Genomic DNA, 10,491 nt, shown 5'->3' on the forward strand with positions numbered 1-10,491 from the left:
ACAATAGGCAGCAATTTTATATCTTCACAACAGCAAAAATATTACTTTAATCTCCTTCTGGTTTTTCTATTTTCTGAAGCCCCAAATCTGTCTTCACTATTCAGCTTTTTTTATCCCAATATCTCATCCAAAGTGCAACCACACCATGCTCAACAGTGTACTATGGTTTTGGAAATACTGGCCCTGGGGCTTCCTAATACATGTTTGCACTGTGCTCCACTTTACACCAAATAAAATAATCATCCCTTTGCTCTTTACTCTATTTGTCCACAGATTTGGCACAGAATATGCAGAACTGAGGAGCATCAACCTCAGACGGAAGAGGACTGGCTCTCACTAATTGTTTGTGGAGTGGAAGTAAAAACAGCCCAAGTCCTGCCCTACTTCCGAGCTGTTCAGTTGGCTTCCCATGAGTCTTTGGCACACAAGCCCTTTCCACCCTGCCTGAGTAGTTATTGAATACAGAAAAATAATCCTGATAGTATCAGTGCTAAAAAAAACAAAACGCTGTAATCCATTAGATCAGTACATTTCCACAGTGTGAACTATAGATATAAGTATACTGGAGGTCTGTCCATAGATCAAATGGGCTTTCATTCTTTATTACATTACTAGTGAATAAATATACAGTTGTGAATATATACATGATGTGAAGCATGATGCTGCAGACTTATAGATTTTTATTGCATATTGCCTAATTGTCAAGATGTAAATTGCTTTGTGGGCAACACTGTAGCATCTTTCAGATCACTATATCCCTTTGGTACTGCTTTAGATCACCGCCCACGACTTACAGGGTAAATACAGTGAACTTACTGTGTACTTATTAGTAACCACTCTGTACCTCCACAATAACTATGGAAACATATTTGCTTTATTTGATAACAATAAACAAACTTTAGGGAATAACAGAGTATTTTGCATTTATGGGTAATTATTAAATTTTACATGATAGGTACATACTTTCACTGTTACCCTGTTACTGCCGAAAGTTTGCTTATTGGTATAAAGTAACAACAAATATGTATCCATAGGTACTGTGAAGTACACAGTAAGTTCGCTGTAGTTCACGGGCTATAATCTGAAGCGTTGCCATCCCTTATTTATCAGTGTCATTTCCAGCCGCCATAGCAATTTCAAGCTAACATGCTGTGAAGTAGAGTTTGTCTCTGTGTGTAAGCAGAGTCAAATAACCGAGAGGATGTACGAGTGAAAACATGTGACTCGTCTGTGATTGGTGGCCAGCAACAAAACACAAAATTAACACTGTTTTAGCTTAGTATTAGGAAACTGTTTGACAACAGGTTTATGATTAGTTTTCTCTACCCCCTTGTGGCCAGAAAAATGAGCAGATGCAGTAATTATCCAGATGAATGCATATACAGTATCACTCTAAAGCAAAGTAAAAAGTGGGAAACATTAAAAGGTAATCGAACGAAATTCCACGTAACATATATCAAACCTTATTTTATAAGGTTCTTTCTCTTTGATGCAGGCACCCTTTCCGTTGAAAACCAGGAAAAAGATTTTAACTTTTCCTTTCTATCCACCACAGGGTTGTATTTTCAAAAGCATTTCCTTGATAACGCCATTCCAGACGGATGAGATATCACAGGGCAACACAAAGACTACTAAGGTCACAGAGTGGGTAGACTTCAGTTGGTGATGGTTTAAAGCCAACATATGTTGCTCACTTGAGTGAGGTGTTAAAAAATGTAAACGACTTGAGCCAGTTGAGCTGCGAATGTCATGATATTGTAATTTGTCGAGGCAAAACACAGTATCATTGAAATTGTATCTTGATAAGTACTGTGTGCTCTGCTTTCTCAGATCAGTAAATATACTGCACCTAACAGAGGTTGACACACAGCTGCAAACTTCAGGCCGTAGCTAAGCAACTCTCCCTCCACACATACCCATGGGGTTCCTTGGCTGGGTTTGCTTAACCTGCATGAACTGCAGCATTTTCTCAAGACTCAGCTTCATCTGTGGGCTTATCTCCTATAATACCCAGGTTGGCCACAGTGGAAAATTCCCTGGACCCAAATGTGACAGAAGGCCTTGACAGACAAGCGTGCAGGGAGAGATGGAGGGGCTGGCTGGTGGTGAGAAAGAACCAACACGACACGTGACATTCAAAGACACAGAAACGGAGAAGAGGAGAAGCAAACCAAAGGGGTAAGAAGACTTTGAATGACTCATTGAACAAGCCCAGGGCCTGTAAGTTGAACTTGGAGGCTTTATCAGGTCAAACAACATATTTTAGCAAAGCTGTCACCCCACACATCCTCTGCGTGTCTATCTAATCTGCATGGCTTTCTTACACAAAGATTTCAAAACCATTTTCTAAGAAGGAAAATGTATGTTACTGCCTGTGCATTTAGAATGTAAACACACATGGCTTAAGAAATTTGCTATGACTGTATTATCATTAAGAAAGACCTCTAATATCTTCATATATTCTAGATATTCCAGTGTCTTTATGAATGTAAAATAGAAGGACACTTTATTTTTTTATTTCTCCCTGTGCCTGATAGTAAGTGAGGTGAAAGTTAAACGCTGTGTTTGGCTGAAGCCACCAGCAATGTCTTCCCAGGCACGTACAGCTGGTCAGTCCCTTATTCAGTGTGCCATTTCCTTCACAATATACAACATCCACAAGAGAAGAGATTCCTGATAAATCGAGAAAAAAAGCAGAAACAGAGGAAAATCTAATTCTGTTTCCCATTTTGTTTCTAAGGTTATGACCTGGTATGTGTATGTGATTGTGTGTGCTCAAAAAACACGTCGCTGCAGACCTCCTACATAAACTTTTGGGTGGTATCCATTTCATCACATGCCATGCATGGGGAAAGCATAGGAGTGCACGTGTGTGCACGCAGCTATGCAGTGTGACCAAGCACAATACCCATTCACTAGTCAAAACACAGAGGGTGGGACACACACTGGCTCTGTGGTAAATGTCACACAGACCTCACCAGGGGATGTGATTTTACACATTCACAAAATGAATAGGGCACTTCCCCTGTGTACATGCACTAGTTTTCTTTCCCTAAACTAGTGCAACAACCAGTTGCAAAAAAAAAAAAAAAAAGCCCATTTGAAATGAATGACTTAGAATTTTCTATCATACATCAAAAAAAAAACCCATTGAGAATAACAAAAGTTAGCATGCTAACATGATAAATTATACGTCATGTGTTTTCTGATTATATATAGTTTGTGTTTTATGTTAACCTTTCGTGGCTTCTGGGGACATACATGGTTCACAAGTGTAGTCCGTTTCGTCAGGTTTATCAATATTCTCTTCTTTCTGTCATGGACGGTCCACTGAGAAGCAGAGGAATTTTCACGTCATGTTTGGAACATATGTTTGTTCCCAGTCCTGCAGCTCACTGAGCTCACTCAACATGTTGACCAAACAGCACTCGAGACAGTTTGGCATCTATTCGCCTTTCATACGTCATGAGGACACGCGTAGAAGCAGCTCTGCGTATTAGAGTTACAAGCATGACGTAAAATTGACCGGGTGACCGGCCCTTTGACCAAGTGAGCAGTTACAGAGGAAAACTCAGTGACACCTGTAAGGCACCAAGTGTACTGATAATAAAATGTGATATTTGACTTGTGACTCTGGCAGAAGATCATTTACTGATTTGTAAAACATTTGCTATCAAGAGTTACAACAGTAACATACTCCAGAACTCAGGAGGCAATATAAAAACACAATGAACTACATGTGGAATTTATACTAGGTACTTTAATTAGGGAAAACCCACATACAGTAGGTGATAAACATGTTCCATATATCAGCCACAATGTTTGGTTCTGATGAAACGCAGCTACAATGAAAGGATTCTTGGCTTTGGTTGGTCTAAGGCACATATTACTGTATATTTACGTGTTATTCATTTGACCTTTGTTAGTGATTGTGAGCCTTGTTTTTAGAATTATTATTTTATCTCTTGAGTTGCCATAAAGGACACAATCTAAACTTTTAGCTTAAATTGCTGTTCTGAAAACTTTTTTCCAATTTTATATTCTAATAATTACTAATACATGCATTTCAGCTGCTCAGAAACAGATCTTTAGTGAACAAATGTTAAAGGCAGTATACCTTAGTCTTTAAATGATGACATATTTCCTCTCTACTAGTAGGTCTAAGGTAGTTTGCCTATCTGTAGTGTTCCAACGTGACTTTGTATTGCTTTTGTTTTCTACAAATGTGACTTAATTACAGGCTCCAGTAATCTGAATGAGTAGGAGGAGAAATCTGTGCCACCTTCTTAAAGAAAACAACTTCCTCCGTTAGTGTTTAATTGTGACACTCTTCACCTCTGTGAAGAAGAGGTAGGAATCCTTCCCTCCTTCCCTCCCCACACCAGAGTTCTTCATCCCTCCAAAAGGAAGGTTCAGGTCTCTTATCAGCCAGCAGTTGGTCCAAACTAAACCTGCTTGTAACCGCTTGGCCATCCGGTGAACCTTCCCGACATCCTGGGACCACACAGTGGCTGCCAGACCGTAGCGCACACCATTGCCTCTGGCCACGGCTTCATCCTCTGTGTCAAAGGGACTGACGCAGACGACAGGGCCAAAGATCTCCTCCTGCATAACGCGGGAGCTGTCAGATAGGCCTGAGATGACAGTGACTGGCATGAAGTAGCCGGATCTGTTTTGCTCGGGGAGATCCAGCTGGTCAACACCTTCACCACAGTGGATGATACCACCTTCAGATCTGGCAAGTGCTACAAAGCTGCGAACCTCAGGATTAAAATTAAAGAGGGATTTCAACGTTAAGCTCATACATATTGAAAACATGTCTCTTAAAATGAATAAGTTATCTTGTGCAGTATTTAATACTTCATGTAACTACCTTTTCCAGATGCTCTTTGCTGATGAGAGCTCCATTGTTGTTGCTGGGGTCAGAGGGGGCACCAGTCTTCCACTTCTTAGCTGCTGTCACAAACCTTTCAAGGAACTCAGAGTAGATGCTCCTCTCTACATAAATCCTGCTGGTGCACAAACAGATCTCTCCCTGAAAGTAGAAAGACTTTGATAAAAGCTGAGGGACCAAGACATCTCATGATTAAGTAGAGGTTGTAAGTATGGGCTGCGATCGCCACCATGTGGACACATCGAGACACTGCCGCCTCTCCGCACAAACCTCATCAACTATACTGATCATTTCATTCATATCAAACACAAAAATTTGTGTAGTAGCTTAAAAATCTTTTAAAGTTTCCAGGGAGATGAAACAGTAATTAAGGAATTTTAAACAAGCACAGTTTTTGACACATGAAGTTCTACAACAGAGCCTGAATGCGAGGAAATCAACCTTGTAACCTTACAAGGAAAAGTTAATTCACTGAGACTTCGATTAGGAGTCAAATACTAAGACTCACCTGATTGAAGAAACTGGAGCGAACTGTTGTCTGGATGCACTGGTCCAGGTCTGCATCAGCAAAAACAATGGCAGGGTTTTTACCTCCTAACTCCAGGGACAGCTTCTTGCAATAGGGGGCGCTCCGCTCGGTGATGCGCTGGGCAGTTGCCGTGGAGCCAGTGAAGGAGATCAATGGCACTTCAGGGTGGCCGACAAGGGCGTCGCCCGCTCTCGGGCCAGTGCCAAACACAATGTTGACTACTCCTGGAGGGACACCTACAAAAACAAGAAATGTGTATAATCATGATTGGTTTTACAACTAAAGGAAGTCAAATAATGTAATGGGACATGTTAAAGGGAGCTTTGTAAAAGTATGTCTTCAAATTAGAAAACATAAAATATTATGTATTTGCCTTAGCATATCTTTAAATAAAAGTACTTAAATTTTGGTTTTACTTTTTTCTTGTGCTTTGTGGGTGCTATGGTCATACTGTACCAGCCTGCTGCAACAACTTGCACATCATCCAGGCAGTCACAGAGGTCATCTCGCTGGGTTTGGCAACCACTGTGTTGCCTGTAGCGATTGCAGGTGCAATCTTCCAGGTCAGCAGGTAAAGGGGGAGATTCCAGGGGCTAATCAGACCGGCTACACACACACAACAACACAGTGTTAAAATTGCACAGCACAAATGTATTATTGACAGGTTTTAATGCAAACTCGCTGGACTCTGACCTACTCCCACAGGAGAGCGGGTGGTGTAGTTGAAGCAGCCTACATGGTCCATCTGGGTGCAGTCGGTGGTGTGGTGGAGCACCGATGATGCAAAGAAGCGCAGGTTGTACACTGCGCGAGGAATGTCCACAGTCCTTGCAAAAGTTACTGTTTTACCTATTATGTCACAAAAAACATGTGAAAGTGATGAATTGCAGGTATCACTACAATACTTGCTTACACATTATTGAAGAGTTTACTCTGTGTCACATACTGTTCTGTGTGTCTGTGAATAATAAAACAGCTGCTTTACTGTAAATATTACTGAGAATATTTAATGCCTATGTGCTTCATGACCTCTTGACTATGAATTTTGTGTTACCTGCGGGGCAAAACTACCCATTCTTTTATGAATAAAAAATATCTAAAATACCATGATACTTTTCTTTCAAGAAACTGAATACTAGGGTTTTACATTTTCAGTTTAAAACAGTATGCAACTTTTGAAAAACACACTGGCTGTAGCATGAGACTTGAAATTCATCCACCCAGGTCATTAAGTACTAAAGGGCTGTGTCAAACCCTGTGGTGTTTCATAGTTCTAAGCAAGATACCCTTTTGCCTCATCATGTGGTGCACAGGGCTTCCCGGGTTGGCTAGAAAAGCGAGTGTTAACTTATAACCCACAGCTCCTGACGATCTGACTGATTATGCGACTGACACTTGGGCTAATTTAAGCCTGTTAAAAGTGTATAACACCTTGATCTCTGGACTCAGCTTGGGCAAACTCCTCCATGTGGGTTTCAATCAGATCGGCCAGCTTGTTGAGGACCCGTGCCCTCTGCTGGGGGTCCCAAGCAGACCAGTCTGGGAAGGCTTCTTTAGCTGCTGCCACTGCTGCCTCCACCTGTAGGTGAATGAGTAAATTAATTAAATTCAATTTTAAGGGTAAATAAAGGACAAAAGAACAAAGACATGATCCTGTTTCATTAAATCATTCACTGTCACTCGAATGATCTATCTAATTGATCAATTGATTAGATAGATGCGATAGTCTACTAGATACCTTTTCTTATTAGGACCCCTAAGAGAAGGAAATTAAGAAAAACTCACTATTCCTTCACTTACATTGCATGAGATACTTGCACTTAGGAGGTACAATTATATATTTAATACATTAGATTATGAGTGTATATTTGTAAGATTTGCATACTACACAATAAACAATTTAATGGCAACTAGTTCCTTCAAACACAACATGTCAGGGCTTATTGGTTTTGTGTTTAATGATTACTGGATTGTTGGCTCTGTAAAGAGCAAAGTTCTTCCCTTGGAAACATGTTTTTCCAGATGCAGCACCTGAACCAACCTACACCTAAATTCTGCAGTAGTCCAGCTTAAATACAGTAGCATTTTATTAGAGTTTATTGCAACAGTCATTTAATATAGAAAAAAACATTAAAACTCAAAAACACTTATACAAAGAAATGTATTTACAGGAAAACACAAGCGAAAGAGGAACCACTAGCAGTCTTTTAATCAACCTTTTGTATTGCATAAGATTTGTGAATGTATCATAAAGCTTTTGTGAAATCCTCTGCAGCAGGAACTGTGCGGCAAAGGGAAGGCAACCTGGCCTGTAAGATCATTGTGCATTCAATCATGAGAGACGTTTGGAGGGTACTGTATTGCAGGTGCAAAGTAGTTTTTAAATTATTAATAATTGTGTGTCTCAAGATGTCCCACCTCTTCCTTGCCGCTGTCAGGTACTTTGCAGTACACCTCTCCTGTGGATGGGTCATAGGAGTCAATGTAATTCCGACATGGGACAAACTTTCCTCCAATGTAGTTCTCCAGAATCATGAACGAAAGCTGCTCCGAGGTTTTCTGCATGACTGTCAATTAATGCTACCTTACAAATGCAAATAAAGAATTAAATGACAGCAATCTGGTGCAGGAAATGTCTCAAACTGCATGAATCCAACAGCAAAGAAAACCTTGCCTCCCTCTTTCCCTCCCCTGTTGTGGCCTGTTACGTCACAATAAAAGACTCAGGGATACTCAGCAATGGTAGCTAATTATTCTCCAGCAGCACAGCTATGGTAGTCAAGGCTTGTTACTGATAGAGGCTGGGTAAAATGCAATGTGAGAACAACTACTAAATTTACAGCTTTATATGGCTAACACCTGCAGGTATGATGGTGTAGATACTGTGTAGAATTACCTGGAGTACTTCGATCCCAGTGAGCTCAAACTTAGACTTTCAAAGTTTATTTCCGACTTAGATGGGTGTGCTGCATTTCTTTAGTAACTTTGCTTCTCTTTTCAGATGTTTTTTCTTTATAGGGGATTTTCCTCTTTATATAAATGACTCTCTGGCCCAGTGGAAACGTTGAGTCACTGGGATGGTAAAATGGTAAATGGTCTGCACTTATATAGCGGTTTTCTACCTATTGGCACTCAAAGTGCTTTACACTGCTTCTTATTCACCCATTCACACACACACTCATACACCGATGGGGGAGCTGCTATGCAGCTGGCCAACACTCACCGGGAGCAACTAAGTTGGGGTTCAGTGTCTTGCTCAAGGACACTTCGACACATGACCGGAGGAGCCGGGGATTGAACTAACAACTCAGATTGGTGGACAACCGCTCTACCTTCCTGCGCCCACGCAGGGATCTTCCCTGTAGGCCTATTTTTGTCTGTAGGTCTATTATTGTGGCAATACTGCATCATCCACGATGTATACTGATGATTGCTGGCCATGATATTTTTATCATGTTTAATATTAAATTTTGAACATGGGCCATCATGTAAGAATCTTGCATGAGCCTACAACTTTTGATCGATGGCAGCCTAAAGTGTTAACAAGGAGAGATGCAGCCACGTGATAAAGTTAGAACTGTGCATTCTAATGTGACACAAATATTCCTGTTCAATTATTTTGCCAATTCAATTGGTTTACAAAATAGACTTCAAGGAAATACAAATTAGGAATTAATGCAAGTCATCTACGCACCATTCCTACTAATTCTAGAGCTCTTAAAGGCACTTTTCTTTTGGTAGATAAAACCTTTTTTTATGGCCACAGGTCCGCCGAATCTCACATTACACCAATGAAATGTATGCAACCGGGCTCCCACTCAGATGCCACTTAGCGTGCACAAGCACACATGCAAAACCAAAGTGGAGGACCCAGTCAAGACCTCACCTTTCTGTACCCTGAAAGTGCTTTGGTAAGTAGATTTCCGTGACACATAGCGAAAGGTAATGTAGTGCTTGTTACATATTTCTGTGCATAAGAAAGCAAACCGTGTGACTGTGAGCTTTAGAAAGTACTGATTCAGAGTGGCTTCTGCCTATGAAGCAACAGCATTACTCATCCATTTACAAAGAAAAGTGATTCATCATGATATGGGCCACTAGAATCAGCGTTAACAGCTCTTGCAATCTCCCTCTAGTAGCATAAGTAAGTTTGCCTTAGGCCTGTAAACAAAAAAAGAAAATCAAGCTTCGAATGTTAAACATGCGACAGTTTCACATGCTTTATGCAACTCAGCAATGTTCTATTTATTGGAGGGTTTTATAGGAAAACTGCACGTTCAAACTAACCCTTTGAGTATATTTTTGCATATTATATCTGAAGTGCAGGCTACAGCATTAGAATTCATGTGAAGATCTGTGTGTTGAGGAAAGGAGTGGGGACCCTGTGTGTCAGCTGAACACCACCATCCTGTGGCAGCTGAGGGACACATACATTGATGGGAATTACTATTCATGGAGCAAATTATAACCTTACTTACTAACAATACTTTCCTGTGTGCGCAAACAGGAACTTGACTCACTGCAGCTTTTTTCTTTAAAAGATATTACATAAACTTAAGATAATGAAGGAGCTTTATGACCAAACGGTGATGTTTTGAGCTGTATCGGTCTTGTCCTTTCACTGACGATCAAATCCTCATCTTCCACAATCTCTCTCACATCTTCAACTGAAGTTTTTCTAACGTGTCACTTACAGAAAAAGATTACAAGCACTGAGAAACTTAAGAACACATGCATGTCCGAACCCCAAGTCCACAGCGAGACTCATATGAAAATGTTTCTGTATGTGCTGTAACTAGTGTGTTAAGTTATAGAACAATTTAGCTTGCAAAATGTAGGGTTTTGAAAAATCGCGTCATTGTGCATTCAGTGACAGAAATAGTAAGATGCATCTTTTATGGTGCTTTCCACTCCAGCAGGAACCACCACAGTGGTGTCACTGCCAAACCTGCCGGGAAACGATCACCTCTATTATTTCACTTTCTGGTTATAAACAAAGTCTTCCGGAATTTATTGTTTTTCAAGTGAGGCGTGCGCAATAAAACGCCAATAAACCTTTCACAAATGA

General features: G+C 40.6%; 1 protein-coding gene across 1 annotated transcript; it reads right to left on the bottom strand.

The window, feature by feature from the left end:
• Window positions 1–3,740: 3,740 nt before the first annotated feature.
• Window positions 3,741–10,418, bottom strand: aldh8a1 (aldehyde dehydrogenase 8 family, member A1). The gene is made up of 7 exons (XM_067481471.1): window positions 7,842–10,418; window positions 6,855–7,002; window positions 6,117–6,272; window positions 5,880–6,029; window positions 5,403–5,659; window positions 4,874–5,035; window positions 3,741–4,761 (listed from the first exon to the last, which is right to left on the bottom strand). The coding sequence occupies exons 1-7, from the start codon at window positions 7,986–7,988 to the stop codon at window positions 4,309–4,311; spliced, it is 1,473 nt and encodes a 490-aa protein (XP_067337572.1). The 5' UTR covers window positions 7,989–10,418; the 3' UTR covers window positions 3,741–4,308.
• Between the last annotated feature and the right edge of the window lie 73 nt (window positions 10,419–10,491).

This window comes from Channa argus, chromosome 17 (genome assembly GCF_033026475.1).
Source record: "Channa argus isolate prfri chromosome 17, Channa argus male v1.0, whole genome shotgun sequence".
Taxonomy (NCBI): Eukaryota; Metazoa; Chordata; class Actinopteri; order Anabantiformes; family Channidae; genus Channa; species Channa argus.